This window comes from Callorhinchus milii, unplaced genomic scaffold (genome assembly GCF_018977255.1).
Source record: "Callorhinchus milii isolate IMCB2004 unplaced genomic scaffold, IMCB_Cmil_1.0 Scaffold1, whole genome shotgun sequence".
NCBI lineage: Eukaryota > Metazoa > Chordata > Chondrichthyes > Chimaeriformes > Callorhinchidae > Callorhinchus > Callorhinchus milii.
The window spans coordinates 120,168,405-120,196,154 of NW_024704742.1; the positions used below are offsets into that span (position 1 = coordinate 120,168,405).

Consider the following 27,750-nt stretch of genomic DNA (forward strand, 5'->3'; position numbering starts at 1 on the left):
AACTACTTATCTTCAGTTTGTGATATGGTAAATAAAACTACACACGACTAAACAGTTTGATTAGTAAGGGAATAGAGGATTACAGTAGTACATTGGTTATCTACATGTTCATTTATGTGTATAAGGCTCGAAAGCAAAAACTGATAGGGCTGGAAATACCAGCAAAATACGGTTGTATGCATGTATGAAGGTGTGTGAGGAAAAGGTATCTAAGGACTGATCCTAACTATATCAATCACTATCCTAGCAATGTCATACACACACAAGAACTTCACACAAATGTGCAACAGTATTTTTTTGCCAGTAGCCTTTATACTTTCAGTTTACAGTGAAGGGTTAGAGATACTGTCCTGATACACATAAGGAAAAAAGGTCAAAATGGCAGCAAAGCCTGGACCTAAATGAGTACAGCAAACATATTTTAGTTAGTGCTGCAGCTAATTTGTATTTTACACATTGTCCAATTATTCCCATGAACTTGCTTATCCACAAAAAGGCCCAACTCCTCTAATCAGCTCTACTGTAAAAGATTTGTCATGCTAGAATCAAAATAGCGGAACAGTCAACAGACCAAATGTCTCATTCCTGGTCCTGCATTCCCAGATAATTGCATATCTTAAAATAGTTTCCTTTGTGGGTTTGGAGAAGCAGTTATTATGGTAGAATGGGACTTTTACACTGGACAGCTCTGTTGGACAACTATTCAAGCATTTGATAGCTATTCAAGCATTTGCAACATATCGGACATAGGTAGTTTAGCTTAGTCCCAACACAGACTCATTCGGCCAAATGGTCCGTTCCCATGCTGTATTCTATGCAAAAGAAATGTTCTGCTCTGAAGGGATTCAAAGCATCACGTCAGTACCTGCTTTTCGGTTGGCCTTTTTTGTTTGTTAACCCTACATTCCAGTCTCTCACATTCCTTAATGCTTTTACTTCTAAAGGGCTTCTCCTTTAGTTTTCTAGGTACTTTTAAAGAAAACTGTAGAGTAAAATAGGGAAGTTAAAATGGTTCATCACTTAGACATATAAACGGGACATGGGTTCTCACCTGTGGCTCTTTAACATGGGAGCAAAATGAGAAGCAAACATATACTATAAATTCAATGAGTTAGCTTCAAGCAAGGTAAATCAATCCACATCAAATCTTTCTTCCCTAGATAGAGTGCAGTGCAGATTGTTTTTCAAGAGAGGCAGAGTATTTCTGGCAGCAAAATGTTAAACAGCAATTCAAAACTTGTAGAAATTAGTATTGCCATTGCTTTACAAGAGTTGTCCCAATGTGTAAAGAGTAAATACATTATCCAGTATAGTGTCCAATACAAACTTTACAAAAGCTCGACAAGAGGTGTGCAAATATTAAAAACCTTTAATTCCTCACTAGGCAGCCATTGCTTGACCACCCTGAACACAGTACAGAGATCATCTAAGCAAGTCCCATTTCAGTTTTTTTTCACCACCAGAGATGGCAGTCCAGCCAAGTCTCAATTCACAGTGCTTTCAATCGTTCAGGAAAGTATATAGTGGTGTCCCCCACTGCTATTTTTGATCTATATAAATGACCTGGACTGGGTATAGGGAGTACAATTTCCAAGTTTGCAGATGATACAAAGCTAGGAAAAGTAGCAAACGGTGAGGAAGATAGTCGCAGACTGCAAGAGGACATACAGACTGGTGAAATGGGCAAACACGTAACTGATTAAATTTATTATGGAGAAATGAGAAGTGATGCATTTTGGTAGGAAGAATGAAGAAAGGCAATATAAGCTGATGGTACAATCTTAAAGGGTGTGAAGGAACAGAGAGACCTGGGGGTTCATCTTTGAAGGTGGCAGGATAGGTGGATAAAACTGTTAAAAAAGCATACAGGATACTCGGCTTTATAAATAGGGGCACAAAATACAAAAGGAGGTTTTGATGAATCTTCATAAAATACTGCTTAGGCCTCAGCTAGAGTACTGTGTTCAGTTCTGGACACCACACTTTAGGAAGGATGTCAATGCCTTGGATTGGGTGCAAAAGAGATTTACCAGGATGGTACCAAGAATGAGGGACTTCAGTCAACAAAAGTGCATTGAATAGTTCAAAGGCTGAGACTGAGTTATGCTAAGAGGCTCAGGAACAGAATGTTTTTTTAAAAAAAAAACATTTTCTTTACAAAAATGACAAATAATGAAACCAATTACCTGCTCTTTATGTGGTAATCATGATTTAAAACTTCAGAAGTAAATATAATATCTGGGAAATCTTTTCAGGTGAAATTAAAAAGCTCTCTGCACCATTAACTCTGGTGGACCAAGTTCATCACAATGCTAAAAAGCTCCACTTCCTTTCAGTTGAGTTTTTCCCAAACATTTTGACCAAGGTTACCACAATGAGATTTATTTCAGTTAATTGTATACGTCCCGGCTTCTTCACAGGTCATTTTTAGGGTCCCTTTTCAAGTAGCGATTACTCACAGAGTCCCAAGTATAAAGCTTGGTTAGCTATTTCAATAAGTATCATAGACAAAGTATACATTTGGGGAGGGAAATTAGTCTCCTCCTGTCATCTCTTTATTCACAATGAAAGAAATCCCATGACCTCAAATCCCATCAGATTATACATTTTCCTTTCAATTCCACAGATATTATCCAGTTTACCAAAGCAGCTACAATAGTATTTTTTATTTAAATTAGTATTAGGGTCACAACTGCAAGCGGATCAATGATTCCCAGAAAGTTTTATTGTCGGAACAAAATGTCCACACTGGATATTAACTGTAAAAGTAATGTAGCATTGAAACGCAAGTTTTCTTTCTTTCAAAAAAGCAGGTATGTGCCCTTTAGCTCATTTTTGGTAAGTATATTTAAAGCTTTATTACATTTACACAAAGATAAAAACCAGTTTGGTAATATCAGATGGTAATAGCACATTTTTTAAAATAATAAAATCTTTCATGTTTGGTTTTCCATGGTGTCTTTCAATAATGAAAAAGGCAAATATCCTTAAAACACAAACAATTGGTCCACTGAGATCCACGAAGGGAACAGTATCACAAGATGTTTCAGCTTTCTGGCTTCAAGTGCGAAAAAACCACACATACTTGTGCAATATCATCATACTCATATGTTCGTTTTAAAAATGTATCAGTCAGTCGTAATCCCGAAATACTCTGAAAAGAGAAATGGGACAAGATTTTGGACTGATTCAAGCATAGGGAGAGAAAGGTCAAGTTGAACATTTTCATTTCTATAACATACATTGGAAACTTGTTTCAAGTATTATTAATATTTGCATTTGCTATAGCAGCTTATCATGTCATCAAGACATCTCAAAGTGCTTCACAGAAGATAACCCTGTAGCTCAGTGGTTAGAGCACTCGCCTTGCAAGCGAGAGACCTGGGTTCTATTCCCGGCCGGGAGAAATGTTGGGCAGGTATCCTTACTCCACACGCCTCTGTTCACCTAGCATCAAGTAGGAACCCGGTTGTTAGTCGAGTGGCAGATCGCTTTTCCGGAGATAATAATTCTTTTAAAAAATAATTGGTAACTTCAATGCACAGCTGTTTGTGGGACACTGCTGTGCGCAATCAGCTTCCACGTTTCGTCCGCAAAATATACTGTCAATTCACTTTACAGTATATTCTGTGAAGCACTTTGAGACGTCTCGAAGATGTGATCAAGTGCTATATCAAATGTAAGGATTATTATTATTGTCGTAAAGTCAATTCACTATATTTTTTGGGTGAACACAGCAGATAATTGCACACAGCAGTGTCCAACAAACATTCGTGGATTGAGTGACCAATTTTTTTTGAGGGATTATTACCCCCAGAAAGGTTTCGCCCCACCCAAGAATCGAGCACAGGGCCTTACACTTGAGAGGCGAGTGCTCTAACCACTACACGATGGACTCCACAAAGGAAGCATCATTCACTGTTGGAAAACCTTCACTTGCAAACACAGTATTGAAAAGCATGCTGAAACCACACCACTGAAAAGGAAAATACAAGCTCTCACAAACCCAAAAGAAAACTGACAAAACTTTTTCTTGAAGACAAATCTCAGCACAGATGTGAATAGAACATAAGACAATGATAGAAGATAAGTTCTCACATATACAGGTTCAGCTCCATCATATTTTGCTGAAAGAACAAACATGCTGTGGAGATTCTGCCCTATAGAATACATTTTTTAATTTTACCGATTAAGGAAACCATATTTTAACATTATTTCCGTATTAATAGTTTTTGGTCTGAAGATTTACCTGTAAACCTTGCACAGAGGCAAGCAGTTTCAGTGCAAGATGTAATGATGAATTTGGACTCAATTTTCCAAGCTGTCTCCCTGAAATGCCACACCAGTGGATTGCATTTGTATTGCACATCTCCAGCACCAGATCCATTGTCCTCTCACTGCTGGTAGAATAAAACTGAATGATTAATTGTACCAAAGACAGATAGCTCATTATAATACACCTGCTGGTAGAACATTTCAATACAACAGATCAGTTTACAACAACAAATTGCATTTATATTGCGCCTTTTATGTTGGGAGGATATCCCAAGGCGCTGAACAATAAAGGGTGGTCTGCACCCGAGCTGGGGGTTGGAGTTGAGAGGGATGGAGGGGAGGGGGAAGGTCTCGAGACAGGCCTTGAAGGAAGCAAGGGAGGGGGTGAGGCTGAGGGGCTCTGGGATGGAGTTTTAGAGGGTAGGGGCAGAAAGGTTGAAGGCTCAATCACCATGTGATATGGAGCAGGCCAGTGCCCGCCAAGCAGAGGGAGTGGACAGTTGGTAACGTTTCAGTCGGTCTCAAAGACAGGGATGAGTTTAGGATTACTAATATATTAACATAAAATGGGGAGAGAGGAAAGTACTCTTCCCTCTAACCAAACTTTCCTTTAATGAGTCAAAACACAGCATAGTTAACATGCACAAATATTTCCTTATGGTGAAAATTAGTGTCCTTACTATTACCTGCAATTAGTTATTTTACACATGACTTCAAAAGGTTCTTCAAGGTTTACAGTATCAGGGATCATCTCCAAGGAAAGTCTTACATCACCATATCCAGGAGCCTGAAGTAAACCATACAAGGAGTACAATTCAACTTACAGCAGACAAAAGCAGCATCTACTTTTCAGCCATTTCCAGCAATTGTACCACATAGCAGACAAGCATTCTGTAGTTTATGTAGAAATGGAACACAGGCTCATATAGAACAGCGACTAAAAGTGCAGCAAGTACACAGCTCCAGTCATGTAAAAACAAAACTCAAAGTGCTTATGGGAGACTGAGTAAGAAGTAGGAAGGAAGTTAGGAATAATCAAAACGAGAGGTTTTGAAGAGACTTTGAAAGCAAGGTCAGAAATAGCAGGATTTTGGAAGATAATAACAGCTTGCATTCATATAGTGCCCTTCACATAGGATAGTATTAACTTAAGTAACCAGATTGGGCAAAAATTAATTACAGTGAAGTATAGAAAAACTGCTCAGTTCCCAGGGAAAGCTCAGTGGAAAATGCAAGATTGTGAACACAAACCTGCAAAAACTAAATTTGTACCATTAATAATCCTTGCATTTGTGCCTTATCACATCTTTGAGATGTCTAATAACACTCCACATAATATATGGTAAGGTAAATTGACTGTATATGTTGCGGATGAAATGAGGCAGCCAATTGCACACAGCAGTGTCCCATAAACAGTCTTGGATTGAGTGACCAAATTATTATTTAAAACTTTTTTGTTGTTGAAGGGATTATTACTCCTTGGAAAGGGATCCACCAGTCAACTAACAAATGGGTTCCTACTTACTGCTAGGTAAACAAAGATGTGTGGAGAAAGGAAACTTGCCTAACATTTCGTCCGGGAATCGAACCCAGGTCTTCTCGCTTGGGAGACGAGTGCTCTAACCAATACACCGTTTTGATAAAATCATGCAAACATCTACTGACCATTCTTTGCAACTGACTTGTCTGCAGTCGTCCTCTTTCACCCAAATTTGTTTTCCAGACTATATCCAATTTACCAATTACTGTAACCCCCTTGATGACTCCAGCTCTCTCTGCAAATTCAGGTTTAGGTTTAAGGCAATACAGATATTGACGTGTGTCCATAGGCTGCAAATAGGTCATTTTTCCAAATGTAGAGAACCTGAGGAGAAAATGTGAACGAATTACAGTAGTTTTCATTAATCTACATAAACAAGCAGCAAACGCCCCATTATATCCCATATTGCTACATTTAAAAGGCATCAGTGTGAAGCATTTCAATGAATTAAGTTTACAACATAATTAGTTTCACACTGAATGCTGAGTAATCTTGATGAAACTTTTATCTGATTGCTAATTTTTCTTGTGACCACCACAGAATATGTTCAGCCATTTTATATCTTCACTAGATTGCACTGCAAATAACTTACTACAACAATAGATTGCACTGAAAATAACTTACTACAACAATAATCCTTGCATTTGATATAGCGCTTTTCACGTCTTCTAGACGTCCCAAAGCGCTTCACAGAATATACTGTAAAGTGAATTGACTGTATATTTGTGGGCGAACGCGGCAGCCAATTGCACACAGCAGTGTCCCACAAACAGTCGTGGATTGAAAATGACCAATTTATTATTGTTTTTTGTTTTTTTGGAGGGATTATTATTAGGCGTGTGGAGTAAGGATCCTTGGATCCTCCCAGATAACTGAACCTTACTCTGCTTCCTTCAGAGTGAAATCCCACCAAAAATGGATAGCCTGAGCTAGAACACGCCTTCCTTTATTAGGACCAAGTCACTTCCTTATGAAGTCATTATAATATGGCCAAAATTGCTCCAAAACGATATTTGTCATCTATTGAATCTAAATTGAGTCACTGTGGATGTTCCGATACACTATCCTGTTTGAAGGCCACTATATAGTTGTTAAGTTGTGAATACTTAAAATGAAACAGCAGAATAATTGCTGTTTTGAAACTGTAACAAAGATTGCAGTTAAGTTGTTGAAGTCCTACATTGTTAGTAATACTTAATAATTTCCTATTTCTCCTATTTCTTCAAACTGTGCAACTGTTAGCTGATTTACTTCAAAACAACAATCACCCATGCATTTGATACGTTGGGAGGATGTCTCAAAGGATTTACTAAAGTGTAGTGACTATTTTGTAGGTTTTAAAATCTTAGGGATTGTTTGCTAAGGGACCAGGAAAAATTTCCTTCTCTTTTCAAACAGCACCCTGGGATCTTTAATGCCCACTTGAATAGGTAGACAAATCCTTGGTTTAAACATCTCATCCAAATGACAGCACTTCTGACAATGCAGTGCTCCTCCAGCACTGTGCTGGAATATCTGTCTAGACTATGAGCTCAAAATGCCAACTATAGGTTAAGAATAATTTGCCCAGGAAGAATTCCTGAAGTGGCACCACTGATCAATAAGGAGGTCACTTTCATTGTATCTAGTTCATGCTTATATCCAGAAGAGATCCTGGGGTACTTTGAATAAAATCTGCTTGCACGTCTTAAAACAGTCAGCAAGGAAATTGTTGTAGCAAATTATATGCAACTCCATCAATGCCCCATCACTCATAGCATAGATTAAAGTAACATAATAGTGACTCAATGTATAGGAACCTTGATGCAAAATTTTACTCTACCTGATCTGAGAATCCTCACTCACTCCACAAAACCCCAGGAAAGAGAATATGATTGTAAGGCTTGATGGGAATTGGCAGTCGTAAATCGATGCCTAATTTCTCCTTACCCCTCTCCGCCTGTATCAATGGTGTTCAGTTCTGTGACATTGTACATCATGGATGGCTCTAAAGAAACCTTTTCCATAAACATCGGGGAGGTTGTGATATTCTGAATCTGAGCTTCCAGAAAGACTTCATCTGTCTGTGGGGCGAAAAATAAAAGTATAAAAATAAAGGTGCTCTGACAAGAAGTCTTGCAATTAATTCTCAAAAAAAAATCAATTCAAATACGTGATTAGTTCATGCCTCTGAATCACAATGCAGTAATTAATGAAAGCAGAAGCATTAATCCCAAGATATTTCAATTCACTTCAATCAATATTAGTTTTATTAATTTAGGTCCTGCAATGGATTTGGGATAACTTCATACAATTGTTTATGGTTACTAAATTCTCATCTTTCAATGATCAATCACATGGGATAAACACACTAACTTTAGTCTTGAGTGAATGAACATACAGGTTTGGAAGAACTTAATCGTATTTATAATTTATTGGTAGAGAACCTCCCATTCAGTTGCTCTCACCTTTGTATGAAGAATTGTCTTGTTACACTAGATACTAACTATTCTTAAAATTCCTGTTGTATTTCAAAATCAGATTTTACATCAAGTTAAATTTAACCTGGTATTAAATGCAAAGGGGAAAAAAGTTGAAATCTAGGGAGTGATGGTTGTATGTTATTGAACTGATCTCTTGGGGTGTACATTTACTTTATTTATTCAGCATTTTAAAGCATTCAGAATTAGGCAACTTGTAAAATTCCATCTTAACTTTGAATATAGCTTTCTGTGGTTCTTAAAATGACTTCAAAATTAAGGCTGTATTTTAGTGTTCTCAAATGCTACATAAAAAGAGTAAATCTAGAGCCAAGTGGAATTCAGAATTTAATTCACTTTGAGAATTTTTAGTATTGTGATTTTCAGCTATCCAAATGGCTTTTAATTTACTTCTGGGGGATACCAAATAATATAAATGTCACTCTTGCCTATTTGTAATAACTCAACCCCACACTTTATTTATGCAAATCTTATACACACACACAAATAGTTAAGTACATTAGACCTTTTTTGTATTGAAAGACTGAAAGCTACAAATCTTGTATTTATATAATATGGAGGATATTATTCATTATACCAAATTCTTGAATACATACTGCAATTTTAAGAATGCAAGTTTACAAGCACCCAAAATAATCTTGCAGAAAAACATATTAGGGAAGTTCTGAATAGCTAAACAGGTCTATACAACAGGATTTTTGTTTTACATAATGGTCACTTATTTTGAAATGACTAGCACATCAAAGATGTACTAATGCCTAACCCAATGCATTGAATCAGTGCCTTCAGCTCAAACATTGCACACAAAGCAATTTTTAGTGCAGAATCACTAATTTAAATACCTTTCATTCTCTCAACATAGTAATAGCAGACTCTGGCAGTAGTTATTTGATATTAAGATTTAGGGCAAATTTAAGCCATATATTGGAGCAGGTTTTTGCAATACAATATTTATTGCATATTACCAACAAATATATATTGGGTACGTCAAAGGGTTAGAGAGAATGACAACTTATCTTTTCCTCAAAAATGACTACAAGGCAATTTTTTTTAAACAATCAGGGTTAAACATATCTGGTTTACAATTTTGATCTTCTTGTGGAGTGACCACTTCACTGAAATGTTAAACTGCATATTAGTTATGATCCAAGAGCAGTTACTAAAATCGCTTTAGGATGACATTGAACAATATAGTCTCCTCTCTGCTAGAGTCCTAACATTGAATACAGTTGCACAGTTTCAACCATCTCCTAATAATCTCAGGATGTACTGTAGCTGCCCATAACTCAGATTGTGTTTTCAAAGAGTGCTATTGTACAAACATATGAAGGGATAGCTTCGCTGGCGTTATGGTTAAAGCCTATTTTAAACAGAGTAATTAATGGTAGTTTACATCTTGCCTTTGCTACATCTAATTTAGAAGTGCTTTATTCAGAAACTGTGTCAAAGGATTTGGTTACTGAAGTTATTGGCAGAATTGAAGTGACCTATTTTACATTGCTGGTTAAAACTTTGTTGGTTGTCAATTTATTTCTTTGCATCATTGTAGTTAGGATTTTTACATTGTCACCTTGTATAATGGTCACAATTTTTTTTTACTCGAGACAAACCATATTTCATAATTCACAAATCCATTGCTCCATTTATCTTAAATCAATCGCATTTTCTGGGTCATTGTAAGCATTTTACTTTAGCAGAGATTTCAGGCAAGCTTGGGATGATGAGATTAGTGGTATAATGGAAAAGCATAACAAATTTGGTACAATTCAATCAAGTGACTCAAGATATCTAAGTTTGCTAACAGTTATTTTCATTTGTGAAATGAAGTCCAAGAAAAAACTGTACAAAGACTATAGTTCACTCCATTTTACAAAACTCTAAATTTTACATTTCCCCCTCTTTCTAGTCCAAATCCTGCCCAAGTTGCCATTATTCATAAGCAAACTTGAACAGTGACTGTAAGCAGTAGAGCCCAATTCCATTTCAATTGGCATCCCCATGCACCTCCAGCAGGGGTCAATGGATGGCAGCCAGCAATAGGAATTCTGTCTGTCTTTCACCTCCTTAATCAAATGCCCTGAAGCAAGTTGTAATAATAATAATACTTGCATTTGATATAGCACCTTTTCACGTCTTCTAGACGTCTCAAAGCGCTTCACAGAATATACTGTAAATTGAAGTGACTGAATATTTGTGGGTGAAACACGGCATCCAATTGCGAACAGCAGTGTCCCACAAACAGTCATGGATTGAAGTGATCAATTTTTTTTTCTTGAGGGATTATTATCAGGCGTGTGGAGTAAGGAAACTTGCCCAAGGTTTCACCCTGCCAGAAATCGAATCCAGGTCTCTTCCGAGGCGAGTGCTCTAACCACTGAGCTACAGGACTCCTGTAGATACCTCTAGAGACGTTGTAGAGAAGTGTAGGTACCTCTAGAGTCAACCTGGCTGAGATCAGCCAACTTAGCCCAAGAAAACAACCTTTAAATTTGGACTGATGCTTCTCCATTATGCTTCTGCAAATTTAGCCAATGTTAATCATGGTGGGGGTGATTTTGCTGCAATTAAATTAAAGCACACAGTAGCAATAAATAAATAAAAATTACCACAGAACTGAGGTCACTCTAATAAGAGAAACATAAAAAAAATACATTAGAGAAGGGTTAAATGTTAAAAGAAAAAAACAACTAGTTTACCAAACAATTTCATGAAAAGCTGAACTAACTTCTTCATTATGTTTCCAATGCAACTAACAGTAGCAAAGAAAGCAGGGATCAAAGGATCTGCCATCAGTGTGTGTAGTCAGGTACAACACACTGAGATGTAAAAACTTCTGATCCAAGATATGTACACCTGACCAGCATTTTCATATCCCATAATAATTACAAACAATATAATGGACATTAATCCAATTTTCAAATGATATCCAGTCATGGAATTATTTAAAGGATCAAAACATTTTAGTTATTCTACAACTGGGCAGAAAAAAAAAATACACCAGGGGAAATGATATCCTCCATTACCTGTTCAAGGGAAACTGAAGTTGTACTAATTATTTCTACCGCTGGAAACCATAAGGAAGAAGGTTAATGCAAGGTACTACATACATGTTATTGCTTTTCAAAAAGGTTTGGTTTCAATTATAAAAACATCCGAGAATCTTTGCACAAAAACCTGTTAATTAAAATACAGTAGAAGGCGTTACAGGTTTGGATTGTCAGGTATTTGAGTTCTCAATTATAGCCGCACTGCTGAGGGGAACAGGGAGAGAGAAAAATGGCAAGCCAGTTAAGAGTCTGGAGGGATACCTAAAGAGAGGCTCAGGGATGGTGAAAGCAAAAGCCCGGGAATAGATTATATTACCTGTCTTCTTGGCTGCATAGTGCAGATCACCCTACGTGCCATATCTAAAATGGAATGCACACAAACTCTCCAGAGAAGCTAATTCCAGGCACAATTTAATTAGAGAAAAATTCAAAATAAATAGAAATTAAATAAAAATATAAGTTTGCTGATATCAAATGCGTATTATTATTGCGATTTGAAGGGTCTCCAGATATTGGAGATTAAATATTAAAAGGTTCTTCTTCACAATCAACTAATTGTGTTCAATAAGTAGACACTCCTTACCTCACAAGTTCTCTTTGCAAGCAGGATGGGTCCCTTCAGGGAGAGAGTGCACATTCCATTCCGACAATCTATCCCTGGGATTTTCATGTGTAGGTGGAACACGGAATTTTGGTTTGGATACTCTTAAGCATGGCAATGGGTTTCCGCATGTGTCAGACATCTGGCCGACCAAAAAACAATGCAAGCCAAAGACCCAAAGATAGGGTGTTCCTAGCTGGCAAGCGGTGGGAAGCTTGCGAAATAGTGCACTCAATAGCAAACTACGTGGTTTTAGCTATTTAAACTCAAGCAGTCATCAAACATACAATTAAGGGCCTCCAAGTCTTGGTTCATTAATCTTCACCTAATGCTCTCTGGAATGGAGAAAGTTGCCAATGATAAGTAATGATTGATCCTTCAATAGTCTGTAAACCCTCTAAACAAAGAAAAGCTTTGCACAGCAAGTTCCACATAACCTTGCAAAGCTCACTTGAAATGAACCTTTAGCTGCCTACAACAAAGAGCTACACAGAGGCAATATCTGCAAACCAGGGTTTTTATCTGCAAAGATTCACCAAAGCCAAAATGCTGACTGCAACCATGACCTTAACTAAATGCTTCTGGCATTTCATATGCTAAGAAAGGCAATGAATACAAAATAAAATAAACAAAAGTAACAAGATGAGTAGACAAATACCAGAACATTTCAGCAGCTAAGTTATATAACTTGCTTACTAGCTTGTAAAATCTTTACAACCTGGCTCAAGAAATTCAGGTCATACATTGTTAAAAACTTTGCAAAGACACTATAAATAGTTGGAAGTCAATGTAACCTTTTCTAATGTGATACTTTATGCCCCTTTTATATTTCAGCACTGGCAACATCATAAATATTGCATCTCATGTTGCCGAAGCTTTCTTTTATATAAAACAGGTGTGTACCTGCTTTCCCATTCCAAGTAATTTATGGCAATTTACTCCAAGCTCATATATAATAATCCTTGCATTTGATATAGTGCTTTTACATGTCTTCTAGACGTCTCAAAGCGCTTCACTGAATAGACTGTAAAGTGAATTGACCGTATATTTGTGGGCGAAACGCGGCAGCCAATTGCGCACAGCAGTGTCCCACAAACAGTCACGGATTGAAAATGACCAATTTATTATTGTTTTTGTTTTTTCGAGGGATTATTATTAGGCGTTTGGAGTAAGGAAACTTGCCCAAGGTTTCACCCTGCTGTGTTATTATATGTGGTATGATGGCAGTCAAGAATCATAAGAATCATACAAAATCTGACCACCCTCTCCAAATCAAGTCCACCTCAGCATAAAAATGCCTCAATGAAGCAAGTTATTCTAAAGAATAAACACATTTCAATGCATCATTACGACAGTGGCTGATTTAGTCAAAAATATTTGCAGGCAGCAAAGAACAGAAATGACATGGCTTAAAGCCCCTCTTCGTTAATATAAGTAGTGTAATCATGTACTTACTTCAGCATTGTAGAACTTAGTCTTCACATCAAGTGGTTTAAGGACCTGCGTAAATAGAGAATGCAGACTGAAGATCGCTTTTTCAGGGTGGTTTTCCATCAAAACTGTTAAGATGTAGATTCTTCCTGAATTACACTAATTAAGTGCCAGTTACTTAAACTGCAAGTCGACTGAAGTGCTTGATTACTGAAGAAAATGTAGCACATTTGACAAACTCGAGTAATGGGTGCGCTGTGGCCAGCAGAATCCTATCCATTTTGTAAAAAGTTCAGCACGTTATCAGTTGCAGAGACCTGTAGCCTTCAAAAACAATCTGTTACGTCACAGGGATTTAAAGGTTTAATAACCAAGCCACTGATTTAATCCACAGCTAGTGTAAATTGTTGTACCAGTTCGATAGCTTCACTTCTGTTCCTGACCAGAAGATGCTAAATGCTTTTTGTGTAAAGTTGATGTTTATTGTAGGAGGTGTTAAAAGTCACTCAGTTGTGATACATACTGAAACTCAGAACCATCCTGCAGGACACACTGTGAAGGCATTACACACTGTATTAGATTAGCACAGCATAATCCTCCATTTGTTTAGCTGTGACTCCAGCAAAGTCTGGTATTTGTTGTTAGCAACCATTTGGGGTACTGAAAAACAGATGTACATCAACAGTCTATGTGACAGTTCTTGCCAACTCCCATTGATGGGTTTTATTTTGATTTAAGGTGTTAAATATTGCTCATTTCTTTCAGTTAGATTGTTCCACTTAAGATGAACAATTAAAGGCTTCCTGAAAACTTCAACACAAGGATTGAGAGGAGCAATTTGAGAGATACATTGCCATCTTGAGAGAACAACAACTTGCAGTTATATAGTGCCCTTCATGTGGGTAGTGTCCCAGAGCACTTCGGGACATGCAACTTGCAATAAATTAGCAAAGTAACGAGGAGAGTTTCTGTAAGACTTTGGCTTAAAATCAATGGATCCGAACTGGATATTATACAATTATTTTAAAACTACAGCAAGACAGTCCTGGCTCATCTTATGAAACCGTCTGAATAGTTAGCATATTAACATAGCTTAACTGTATGGTTTTGACAAATGCATTTTTAATTTTTGACAATATAAAATGCAGTACGGGCTGCATGGTAGGCTAACCAATAAGCATAACCAGTTATGTCCATGTGCAGTCCCGGGTCACAGAAAATTAACAAATGATAATAAACAATGGGAGTTTAGCAAAAGACTTCTCAGGGTTATCCCGAAAAATGTAATCTACCTGAAATTTGAAGAACTTCCTAAAATACAACTTCTCTCCAGCCTGTGTTGTGTAGCTGACTGCACAGACTAAACTGTAAAAGAAAAGACAAGTGAATAAAATCAGAAAATGGGATACAAAATAAAAGATTGCTGAAATCCATGAAAGCACAATAAGTTAGGCTTCAGGACACAATAAGGACATTAACAAATGGATTCAGTAGGAAGATATGCATACTACTTATTTTATCTATCCAAATGGAGTTCAGATCTTTAACTGTACGAGGAAGGTACATAGAGAGTTCACTGTTGGCATCCATCAACATGAAATTCCTACACTATTATTTGATGAAAACTTGTAACACATTCTGACAATGTGATGTGTAGCTTCTTGACTGTTGGGTTAATACCAATGAAGAGGACTTCAGAAATTATATGGAAGAAGGTGAAGTGGTAAGTGTTCATCCTTCATATGTGAGTCAAAATAGCAGTGTTGGCAGCCTAACTGGTCATGGGAGGGTGGGGGGGAAAAGAAAAATGAGAAATAGGATTTCCTGCTTTCTAACCAAGGATACTGTTCTGCCCACACTGCTTCCTTGGCTGATGTAGTAGTCAGTTCAGCTCTACAAAATAAAGATAAACAGTCACATTTTACTGCTTAAATGAGCTGAATTTACCACTAGACCAAGGGGAGGATCTGAAACAGATTGAAGATGATAGTTACTGAGTCCGTGGCATGGGAATGTGCAACATGACATACAGAATATCAAACTAAAACATTTTCTGGAAGAAAATACGCTCGGTTATAATGGACTTAAAATAACTAGTTGAAGGGCGACTAGGAAATGAACAAACAGAAGGTTGAGACATTGCTTCCAATGATGGCGGAAAAGATTTCCAGATGGAAACCTCCATAGAGTGGGAGCTTTTGTAACGTATACACTACATTTGGTTACCCTGGTTTGTCAAAAGCTAGGCTGGAAGGGATCTGCCACAAGTGCAAAGTGATGCAGCAGCAACAAATGGAGCAGCACCCTTATCAGCACCTTCATTTTTGAGTCACTATACTCATCACTAGAGGCAGAAGTCGAACATGTCATTGGTTGAGCACTGCACAGTTTTCTAGTAGTAAAATACGATGCAAGATTCCAGGGATGATTTTTGTCACAGAGTACGTCACCAAGAGTAGCTCCTTTACTCTGTAGCTCAGTTATGCAACATTCATGAAAGAACATCTTTACGTGCACAATTTTCACATGCAAATACATGGTTCTTGGGCGAGTCAAGTCAAACTTTTAAAGCACCTTTAGTTTTCCCAAAAAACTTACATGTGTGTTCCAATTTCTTTAACTTCATGGTGAATCACGTCATCAATGCAACTGTCAGGTTTAAGATCAGCCACAGCAGCATTAGAAGCTGACAGATTCAAACGCTGGGAGCTGGTCTGCAAGTCAGCCTGATTTAATAAAAAAACAGAATCATTAGAAAACTATAAATTGGTGGCTTTTTCTTTTTATTATTAAAAAGTCCAGCAGTTACTTATTGCTGGCCAAATAAGTTTAACATTCCAGTGACCAGTAAGATACAGGTTTGCATCTGAAAATTTGAGATGTCAAAGGCATTATAAGGCGCTACATCAAATGCAAAGATTATTATTATTATATGTGAATTTCACAGAAAGAAAAATAATAATGAAGTCTGATCACTCTCGCAGGGTTAGAATCAGTTATACAACAGTAGTCTTGGTCAGTTAAGTCTGGTCCATAACACTAACGGGATGCAGGAGGAAAAAAGGAAAAGAAAAATGAACTTAAAAAAACTGATCGATGAGGAGGAGAAATTGCATAGATCAAGTGCCGCATGTATTGGTTTCCAAAAAATTAGTCAGAAAAAAAAACTGTCACCAAGTCCAAACTGTCACCCCCATTGGTAAGGAGGAAAAATATAGTAATCCAAACATTCTTACCTTAACTAGTATATCCTTAACAACTTGTGTGCTGTCATTATGTACACTGATGTAACTTGAGAAAGTTTCTCCTAAAAAGATATTTCTGCCCAAAATATGAAAGGTACACTTTAGTAAAGCAGACCTACAAAACATAAATTGTGTACTGGAGCATTCTGTAATGAACACTTATGAACAAGTGCAAGGTCATATAGCAGCAAAGAAAGCAAGATCCCACTGTTAGACCCTCCAATCAGATGGGGAGGCATTTAGGAAATTATTTAATCTGGTTCTCTCAAGGTTTAACCAGCAACTCCTGCTGGAAAGTGTACCACTCAAATAACATAACCCAACATAATTCAGAACCAACAAGAAAGCAATGAGTCCTGTGGCTCAGTGGTTAGAGCACTCGCTTTAGAAGCGAGAGACCCGAGTTCAATTCCAGGCAGGGCGAAACCTTGGGCAAGTTTCCTTACTCCACACACCTAATAATAATCCCTCCAAAACCAAAAACAATAATAAATTGGTCATTTTCAATCTACAACTGTTTGTGGGACATTGCTGTGCGCAATTGGTGCCACGTTCGCCCACAAATATACAGTCAATTCACTTTACAATACATTCTGTGAAGTGCTTTGAGACGTCTAGAAGACGTGAAAAGTGCTATAGCAAATGCAAGGATTATTATTATTATTAATGAGGAAAAAGTGGAGGAAGAACCATCTATTTGGAATTCCAAAATACCAAACTTGATGCTCATTTACAAAGAAGAAACACAACCAAATCAAGTTGCTGCTGTTGTTGATATGGTAGTTAAACATTTGTGTACAACATATTTTCTTTTTCCCACTACCCAAATTTGGTACTCATGAATAGAAATGGATAGCAGTTTCTACTTTATGGGTGTTCTGATCTTGTATAAACAATATCTACTTCAAATATCATGTGTCCCTCTGCCTCCTTGTCCTCCTGGACCTCTCCGCCGCGTTCGACACAGTCACTCATGCCATCCTCCTCCACCGCCTTTCCTCCGTCATCCACCTCAGTGGGACCGCACTCGCCTGGTTCGAGTCCTACCTCACGAACCGCCAGCAGTACATCTGCACAAATGGCTTCTCCTTCCGCTCTCACCCAGTCACCTGCGGGGTACCCCAAGGATCCATCCTTGCCCCCATCCTCTTTCTGATCTACATGCTCCCTCTTGAGGATGTCATCCGCAGACATAGGGTACACTTCCACATGTATGCAGACGACACCTAACTCTATTTTTCCACCTCTCTTTGCGACCTCCAGTCCCCTGATGTTCTGTCAGTCTGCCTGTCAGCTCTCAGGGGCTGGATGAGCGCAAATTTCCTTCAGTTGAACGTTGACAAGATGGAAACCATACTCTTCGGCTCTCGTCAACGTCTAAAATCTCACAGCTCTCACCTCCTCCACCTACCCGACCTCCCCTTAAAACTCTCTGAACCTGTACGCAATCTAGGCGTCAGGTTCGACCCCCAATTATCCTACCTCCCTCACATCCGGTCCCTCACCAGCACTGCTTTCTTCCATCTCGGACGCATCGCCCGTCTCCGCCTATACCGCACTCCAAAAGCCGCTAAAACTCTGGTCCATGCCTTTGTCACCTCTCGGCTGGACTAGTCTAATGCCCTCCTCGCCAGTCTCCCATCCACTACCATCCATAAAATCCAAATCATTCAAAATTCTGCCGCCCGCATTCTCACCTGCACAAAACTCAGCTCCCCGATCACCCCAGTCCTTGCCAGACTACACTGGCTGCCTATCCCAGAGAGGATCGATTTCAAGACCCTCACCCTCGTATTCAAGTCCCTGCACTCATCTGCACCCCCCCCCACCTCTGATATCCTCTCCTCAAACCATTCCTCTGGGTCTGGCCTCCTCCTCATCCCCCACTCCACCCTCGGCGGCCGTAGCTTCAGCCACTAAGCCCTGAAGCTCTGGAACTGCCTTCCTCACTCCCTTCGCCTCGCTCCCTCCCTTCCCATTTTCAGGTCTCTGCTGAAGACCTTTCTTTTCAAGCGCGCCTTTGATCACCTTCCCCCCCTCCCCTGGCTCGGTCCCGGCATCCGTTACTGTAAAGCGCTCTGAGACGCCATCCGGTGTGGATGGCGCTATATAAATCCAAGTTGTTGTTGTTGAAGTTGTTGTCCTTTCTCAAGGTGTTAAGCACAGCTCAAGTCTATTTTTTTTGCATTCATTCCCTCTGTAAAATATATTATTCCACATCTCCTCTTGCAATGGGTAAGTGAAACAAACACAGAACAAATTATGTAGATGATATTCTTACCCAAAATTCTGAGGGAGAGTCAACATTTCTCCTAACATAAAAATCTCTGCTCCCTTTACTGTAGAGGGATCATCCTTCATAAGTTGACTGAAAAGGTCTCCTATTATAAAATGGATGATAGTTAACTTGCATTCTTGTTTATGAAATACTTATGAAATCATACAAAGGTGACATTTCTACTTTGACAACTTTGTTTTACAGGATCTTCATAACATCAAAGAAACCCACAGTTAAATGTACCAGGTTCTTCCTGAAGATGTACAAAAGAATATCCATTTCACTGGATTCCATTGCCTCAATCAAATCTGTTCCTTGTAAAATATTTGTATAAAGAAGCAAACATTTGAATTAAAAAAACTTTCAATAATTAATTCAGGTCACAGGATAGAACAAAGTTATGTCGCTATTTGCTGGAGAGTGAACATTAGAAAATGTGGATTGACAAAAAGCCTTCAAACCCACACCCTTTAGATAAGCAAAACCTATAAATATTTTTTTAAAACCAAGATATTTGAATTACGAAAGACAGGATCAACTTGGCTGCAACTTGTCCCCAGCCCTCCACTCATGTGCGTGAATAGTGGGAGGGAAGGAAGCAAGTTAAATGACAATATTTTGTAGATTACGATGTTATAAAGAAATGGTTTTACTTTTTGGAAAGGACCTACATTCACTCCCAATTTAGTTGTAGCAATTGAAACCAGAACAAATTATTAAAGTGTATCCCCATGTGGCTTTGTTCCATATTGAGAAATAATAAAAAAAGATGAACATCTGCAGGTTGAGGTTGTCCTGAAACCAATCACTTATACAACTGCAAAAAACTTTTGGTTCAATGGTGATGTGAAGTACATCCCTGCATTGCAGTGAAATGGATTCTATGACACTTCACATTTTTATTTTGAATAAAGACTTCTTAGAAAATTCAACGAATTGCCCAAAACCAATAACATTAAACATTCTGGTGGAAGAAACCAACTGAAATATACAATCCCATAAATATAGAATACTCAGACTAAGTATGTACAGATTATTCTTATAATACAAGACACTGTAGGCTTTCTACAAAAGTCCAGTGAATGTTAACCATTCACATTCAGAATGCACTATGTATTGTGCTGAAATGTATATTACTCAATAGCATATGAACCACTAAAGAAGTCTGTACTACACTGTTTTGTTGCCCCCCAAAAAAGTGGGAACAGTTGTTTTGACTTACCTGGAAGGTCTCGGTCTTCACAGGTCACTGGCAGGTTTGTAAATAAAGTTGGTTTTGTTAGCCTCATCACTGTAACATGAAAGTAAAAAGAATTATAGTGCAACAGAAAAGAACTTGGTCATCAACCATTACCTAATATTATTTGACACAAATAAACCACAACCATTTACAATGCTTAAGAAAGTGACACAGTTAATACTAGATAAATACTGTCACCACACTGCAAGCTCGATATATGTCTCATGTGATTGATTGCTTTAAAGCAAATTCTTCCCGGGAGAAAATCCAGACTTAATTTTCCACTGATCCTGATATATGTAGGTAGTAATAATCCTCTCCCCAGAGTACCACTGGTCTGCTTTGATTGTTTTGTGCTATGATTGTTTTTGCCACTCTCCTTTGCGAATAGGTTGCCTCTCATTAATTAGATGGGACTGTGACGTGAACAAACCTAGGGATTTTGTAAAAAAAATACAGGGAACCTAACTTAACAGGCTCCCTGAAGTTATATCATCACCCATAGGCAGTTCAAACCTCATACTTATGAGTATTTTATCGTGTAACAGTCAACACATGGTTTAATATTGGAAGCAAACAGGTTTGAGAAAGGACATTTACTATTAAATGCACCAACCAGCCCAAGGGCTGAACAGCTACGGCAGGCAGGATCGCAGTTACATCTATACAGACATTTCACACCAAACAACATTATTTTGCACCCCCCTCAGTGGGAAACTTTGTGAAACAAGAACTAATTTTTGTAATTGAATATTGTTATTCCAATTTAATATTAAATTGTTACTAATATTTACTGTTACTCTCTTCTCTAATTCCATTACTTTGCTCTATCGCTTTAATATAGTTTTCTTCCAGTATTTATCCAATTTCCCTTTTGAACATGGTTTTGTACTCAGCCATTTGTAGTAAAGTATTTCATATTCTAACAACTCTGTGTGTATAATAGAAAAACGTTCCTTTTAATTCAATTACCCACCAACCAACTATTCACTCTATATTGTCCACTGTGCTTCTCTGTTGAAGGCTATTTAACTTGGATGGTATCATAGCCCTGTTAAACCTTGGGGAATGAAACCTATTGTATCTGCTATCCTGGAATTTAAACCTGTAACTATATGGATCAAATGGCCTGCTGCTATACTTCGTTGAGTTTCCCTGTGTGGAGAGAAGGGACTAAGGTTAAAGATTACACATAAAGCATTCTAGGCATGTACAGGCCAGAAGGTTGTAGGTTTATCACCGTGTGTTGAATTAACTTATTTCAGCCATGACAGAAGTCAGGACTGTAACGTGGTTATAATTTGGAGTCCCGTAATTCAGTGGTTAGAGCACTCGTCTCACAAGCGAGAGGACCTGGGTTTGATTCTGGTGCAAGGTGAAACCTTAGGCAAGTTTCCTGACTCCACAAGCCTCTGTTTACCTAGCAGTAAGTAGGAACCCGGTTGTTAGTCAATTGGCAGATCGTTTTTTCGCGAGTAATAATCCCTTAAAAAAATAAGAATAATTTGGTCATTCAATCCACTTTTCCACGTGTATAATAGAAAACTTTTTTCTTTTTTTTCTATTATACATCCAGAGTTGTTAGAATATTAAATACTTTACTACAAATGGCTGAGTACAAAACCGTGTTCAAAAGAGAAAATGGATAAATGTTGGAAGAAAACAATATTAAAGCGATAGAGCAAAGTAAAGGAATTAGAAGAGTAACAGTAAATATTAAATATTAGTAACAATTTAATATTAAATTGGATTAACAAGTTTTTGGAGCATTGCTGTGCGCAATTGGCTACCGTGTTTCACCCACAAAATCTAGTCAATTCACTTTACAGTATATTCTGTGAAACACTTTGAGATGTCTTGAAGACATCATAAGGCACTATATCTAACAGAAAGATTATTATCATTGCATGCATAGCCATTTGTGGGATCCTGTGCACAAACAAATTGGCTGCTAGTTGTTTAGAAATGCCTTCCCCCTAGACTTGACAGCATTTACCTGTACTGTGCTTCAAGAGGTTATCCTTGCATAAGTATGAAGTACTTATGCAAGGATTATTATAAAACAGGCACAGGACAGATTTACTGCTTTTTAAAAAAAAAACAGTAGTCAATCCTCTGGTAATCTAGTTCTCTGCGGGCCTACAGTACTCCAAGGCACTTCTGACTATAGCCCCGGAAGAGCAGACCTGTCACTAGGGGCAGGGATTATTCCCTCTCAGCTTCTGGTAACCATACAAGCCAAAGTTCTAATGGATAGGATGGTCCTAGCCGGACAAGCATCAGGAAAGCTTGCAAGACAGCGCTTTCAATGGCAAGTTATGTGGTTTTAACTGGTTAAACGCCAGCATTATTCCAACGCACATTCTGGGGTCCCCAAGCCTCGACTCTTGACAACCTGCGCCCGATACTCTCCTGAATTAGGTAAGAGAATGCACTTTCCATTCCAATATAAAGGAATTTCCATGTATAGATGGGATGCATGGAATCCTCAGTCTGGTTTGGATACTCTTAAGCATGGTGATGGGTTTCCAAATTGTCAACCGCTTGACTAACCAAAAACAAAAGTAGGCATACAAATCTATAAAGATTACTTTGAGTACAAAAATATTGGAAAGGCAGCAGGAGTGAAACTTCATTCAGAGGCTTTCGTTTATCTCGGAAAAACGCCACTGAAACCCTAATTCATGCCTTGATTATCACCTGATCTAACGCACTACTCACCAGCATTGTGTAAAGGGCACAATGGTTATAGACACAATGGTTATAGTTCCCGGGAGGGTGAAACCTGGGGCAAGTTTCCATACTCCACACGCCTGATAATAATCCCTCAAGAAGATAAAAAACAATTATAAATTGGTCACTTCAATCTACGACTGTTTGTGGGACACTGCTGTGCGCAATTGGCTGCCACGTTTAGCCCACAAATATACAGTCAATTCACTTTACAGTCTATTCTGTGAAGCGCTTTGAGACGTCGAGAAGATGTGAAAAGCACTATATTAAATGCAAGGATTATTATTAAGAGCAATTGGTTATAGTTTCCAAAAAATAATTTAATAGACAGCTTTGAAACGTTTTGTCAGTGTATTCACATATTTAATCACATTTTTCATACAATATACATTTCCATGTGAACATTTTCTTTAAAAAACTCTACATTCATCCCTCGCATTTCCTGGTTGCCTTTTTTAAGAGGGGAAGAGAATTCCTGCAAAGTCAGAAATCCATCGCTTACCTAACAAACCAGTTCTTACTTTAGGATACCATGCGAGACAAGCAGAGCTGTCATCAATCCAAGATGACCAGTAACACAATAAACAGGATACATTTTATTCTTGCCCAGATTTTCCACATCAATAAAGGCACTAAAATTAAATATATTTTGCCTTAAAACAAAGTCACATAGAACAATCCCTGATCATGGAAGCAACTCTCAATGGTTCTAAAAGTTAAAGTACAAATCAAACCATGGCTACTGCTATAGTTGTAAAACCAAAAGAGCACATCTGAATTCATCTTAAGAACATTTGTAAATGTTCATTAATACCAATTAAAATATAGCAAAATTGCTTGCAAGTTAATAATTTCCATTAAAAGTCATCAACTATAAACCTGTCACAATGAAGTTTTACTTCTGAACAAATAGAATATGACATTTTACTTCCGAAGAAACAAGCTAAGTAACTACAACTTATAAATAACACCATGTCTGTGTACAAGTAAATTGATTTTACCAGTGAGATTTAAAGTTTGTTTAATCTGATTACCAACATGTTCACAACATTGAAAGTCACAAAAGATCCATATCTGACCAAGGTCTCTATGTATTTTGGCATTACAGCCAGGTAGATTACCATATTTAAGAAGGTTGGTCAGTACAGCCCAGTGCTCTTCCAATTTCCGATTGCTGCAGTTGGATTGATCAATGACCCACTTTGTCCTTTGAAAAGAATGTAGCTGTAACTTTGCTTGGATCATCTGGAGTGCTTTGCTCACCGTAAATGTGTTCGATTTTTCCGTTCTGCTGCACTTTGTAATACTCCAAGATCGCTGCGATTTGCTTTGCCAATCTGTAGCGCCATGCTGTAAGCCGGTCTCAGTAAAAAATTCCGCATCAGCTTCTTGTGTAACAGTACCAACCTTCTGTAAATTGGCAAAAAACTCTTGGAGATGCTCTGTACAATCATAGCTTTGCACTTGCTCTTTAGGTTCTAATGCAGCTAAATAATTTTCAATCCTTCTTGTTTCTTCATTTGAAATTATTGGCGGATGGTTCTTAGGCTTCAATGGTAGATTCTGAAGGTCATTTGAAAACCATGGAGTGAATCTTGTTAAAGGTCTCTTTGGGAAATCCTCTAATGCTCTCTGGGCTACTTTCAGCACTTCTGGACCACACTCTCGATTGGACCTATAATGTACCACTAACTCCATATGAGTGGCAACTCTGGGCGTCCAGAAGTGATTTCATCTTTTTTTAAAAAAAGCTTGAAGTAACAGTCTTCTTTCAAAAACGTCAATCTCTCTCTCTTCATTTTATCAATCTCAAATCTTTCATTCAGAATGAAATGGATTGTCACTGAGCATGCTCCCTTCTCAAATTTAGTATAGGTTAAATGAGAAAGGAGCTCACGCAAAAGTCCAGTATTGAAGACCTTCAGGAAGTGCTACCCTGCAGAGATAAAGGTCTTTAAATATCTCACAAGCAATCTTTTACAACGAACAAAAAGTAATACACCATTTTCTTCTTGGCAAGTCTGAACTTCATATAAGAACATGCCCTCACCAATATCCATCTATTAAAACACTAAATGTCACGTGCAGGAGTTTCACAGTGCAAAAATTGCATGGAGTTCATTCAAGAAAATCAGTGCTTTGAAATGCTAACCATTTACATTCAATGTGATGCAAACGCATAGCTTTCAAAAGCGTATGAATAAAAAAAACCTTCATCAGCACCCAATACAATACAAATTTACATTGTTTTGAACTGGCTCCAATCTGATATGTTTCCCCTTGGAATGTCGGAATCAAGTCAACTCTGTGGCAGTCTCAGTCCGATTTCTGAGATTCTTTCCATTCAGTTCCAGTTAACCATATAATCCAAAGTCCTAACGGGTAGGATGGTCCTAGCTGGACAAGCAGAGTGAAGCTTGCTAGACAGTGTTTTCAATGGCAAGCTGTGCAGTTTTAACTGGTTAAACTCCAGCAGCACCCCAACAGACACTCTGGGTTCTTGCCAATCTGTGCCTATTTTCTGGAAAGAAATGGATCAATGTTCACCACTCTGTGGCAACTACATAAAAATACCAAGAAATATGACAATCCCTACACAAGACAATTGAATTTTACTAAAAGTACAACTAGTGAAGCTTGAATTGCAGATGATTTAGTAGCTTTTGCAGTGTACAGAAATAGGTAAACAGAAAGGGATAAACAAAGTTCTAAGACATATTGCAGTGTTAATAGTATCTTGCTCTACAGTCAAAAAAACAATTAAATCAAACTGTTTTAATAATAATAATAATAATAATCCTTGCATTTGATATAGCGCTTTTCACGTCGGGAGGACGTCCCAAAGCGCTATATCAAATGCAAGGATTTGTGGGAGAACGCGGCAGCCAATTGCGCACAGCATTGTCCCACAAACAGTCATGGATTGAAAATGACCAATTTATTATTGTTTTTGGAGGATATTATTAGGCGTGTGGAGTAAGGAAACTTGCCCAAGGTTTCGCCCTGTGCCTGGAATTGAACTCAGGTCTCTCGCTTGCAAAGCGAGTGCTCTAACCATTGAGCTACAGGACTCCACGAGTTTTCCCCATCTCAGCACGTTTAATCCTCATAGCCATCTCCAGCAATGAGCCCCTACCAAGCTAACAATGAACAAACATTGCAACCTCATTTAAAACATACGAGTTTCTTCCCAGCCATTATTTATCCCACCTTCTAAATAATCTTAAAGATCAGAGAAATAAACTCTTAACATTGTCATTAATCTAAAGTAAACACAGATTTAGGAATAACAAGAGGGAAGAGACACAAATAATTTTAATATAATTACACAGAGTGTGGCGAATAGTAGATGGCCTGTGGTAGCAATGGTGGTGGGTGTATCAGCAATTTCAAGAGGGAATTGGATAACTATTTTGCAAAGACAACTAATTAAGAGGTATGAGCTATTGTAATATTATTTTCAAAATATCCTAATCCTAATTTAACCAGACAGCTACACATTCATACTTTTCAATAAGGATCGCCAACTGATAGCAATCAGGAATGGTATCCGCACTCAATTGTTGCGCTCTATCCCAGTGCCACTGAAATGAAAGGCCAGTCTTAAGCAGCGCACCTACTTTTTAAAATCTCATCAGCAGAGGCACTGTGATAATAATCAACAACTTGCATTGACAAAGAGCCCTTCACACCAGATGGCGTCTCAGAGCGCTTACATGAAACTTGTGCCACACCAACACTTTTCAATTACTCCTGTTTAAATGACAACTACCAAACACAGGATAGGTGAGGAGTTGATTCACTAAACATCACTGAACACCAGGTGTAGTGTATATACTGCCTCTCTTCCTCCACTCCCCCCCCCTCCATGAATCATTCTCCTCATCCATTCCCCCTTTCATTCAACAACACGCATTTACATAGCGCCCTTCACTCGGGGGGAGTGTCTCGGGAGTGCTTAAAAGTGGCAGAGCCTGACGCCAAGACCCGGGGGGGGGAGAGGGGTGACAGTAGGAATGGTCTTCGAAGAAGGTCTTACGGGGTGAACTGACAAACGGGGAAGGCAGAGGGAATCAAGTAGGGAGTGCCAGGGTTTGAGTGCGCAGCGACATTCATTCCCTCCCCCCCTCTCCCTCATCAATCATTGTCATTCCCCCCCTCCCCACCAGCCCCTGTGTGTTTCCCTCCGCTCTCCAGAGGCCCCGTGTCCCCTCCACGGTGTATGGATTTAATCCCTGTCTCCCTCTAACGATGTTGTCTCGGAAGACCGGGCCGGGGGTGTCCGGGCCGGGGCTGTCCGGGCCTGGGGCTGTCGGGCCGGGGCTGCCGGGCCTGGGGCTGTCGGGCCGGGGCTGCCGGGCCTGGGGCTGTCGGGCCGGGGCTGGGCTGTCCGGGCCGGGCGGGGCTGTCGGGCCGGGCTGGGCTGTCCGGGCCGGGGCTGTCGGGCCGGGCCTGGGACTGCCGGGCCTGGGCCTGTCCGGGCCGGGCCTGGGCTGTCCGGGACGGGGCTGTCCGGGCGGGGCCGCTCTCACCTTTCAGGGCCAGCAGGTGCTCCAGTTTCGGTTGATTCACGTCCATCTTCAGATCGCACCCGCATGCGCAGACGGCAGTACGGAGCCCGAGATGAGCCGGAAAGCCGCGGGAGAAGAGCGACTCGCGAGATTTCGAAACGAAACCGCAGAGCCCCGGATACAAACCCACGTGATCCCTGGGAGGCCCCGCCCACCAATCCAATCAGAGCTCTCACAGGGATTTTTTTGCCCCCTTCTCTTGTAAAAAAAATCTGAACTTCTCATTGCAGGTAATTTGGTTACGTTTTACTCACGTGATGCTGGATTTTCAGTTTTATTATTATAATAATAATCTTTGCATTTGATAGA

The 27,750-nt window shown here is 38.9% G+C and overlaps 1 protein-coding gene and 1 non-coding gene across 5 annotated transcripts; one reads left to right on the forward strand and one right to left on the reverse strand.

The window, feature by feature from the left end:
* Positions 1-1,351: 1,351 nt before the first annotated feature.
* trappc13 (trafficking protein particle complex subunit 13) lies at positions 1,352-27,517 on the reverse strand. 4 transcript variants are annotated; one of them, XM_007892118.2, is made up of 13 exons: positions 27,403-27,517; positions 20,120-20,188; positions 18,901-19,000; positions 16,611-16,695; positions 15,973-16,100; positions 14,667-14,739; positions 13,399-13,443; positions 10,902-10,919; positions 7,745-7,878; positions 5,941-6,139; positions 4,962-5,062; positions 4,250-4,397; positions 1,352-3,154 (listed from the first exon to the last, which is right to left on the reverse strand). In XM_007892118.2, the coding sequence occupies exons 1-13, from the start codon at positions 27,446-27,448 to the stop codon at positions 3,047-3,049; spliced, it is 1,254 nt and encodes a 417-aa protein (XP_007890309.1). In that variant the 5' UTR covers positions 27,449-27,517; the 3' UTR covers positions 1,352-3,046. The 4 variants fall into 4 exon arrangements, with proteins under 4 accessions (XP_007890309.1, XP_007890308.1, XP_007890312.1 ...); XM_007892117.2 differs by having other exon boundaries at positions 4,250-4,400; XM_007892121.2 differs by lacking the exon at positions 10,902-10,919.
* On the forward strand, positions 16,972-17,043 carry trnal-uag. Its single transcript has one exon. It is a non-coding gene; the product is annotated as a tRNA-Leu (tRNA).
* Positions 27,518-27,750: the final 233 nt, after the last annotated feature.

Bases quoted from the DNA above. Each gene is read 5' to 3' on its own strand.
- trappc13 (XM_007892117.2), bottom strand. From the start codon at position 27,448: ATGGACGTGAATCAACCGAAACTGGAGCACCTGCTGGCCCTGAAAG. The intron at 20,189-27,402 runs GTGAGAGCGGCC...TTCATGTTACAG, and splicing joins GCACCTGCTGGCCCTGAAAG to TGATGAGGCTAACAAAACCA. The intron at 3,155-4,249 runs GTAAATCTTCAG...TTCTCTTTTCAG, and splicing joins CCTCTGTGCAAGGTTTACAG to AGTATTTCGGGATTACGACT.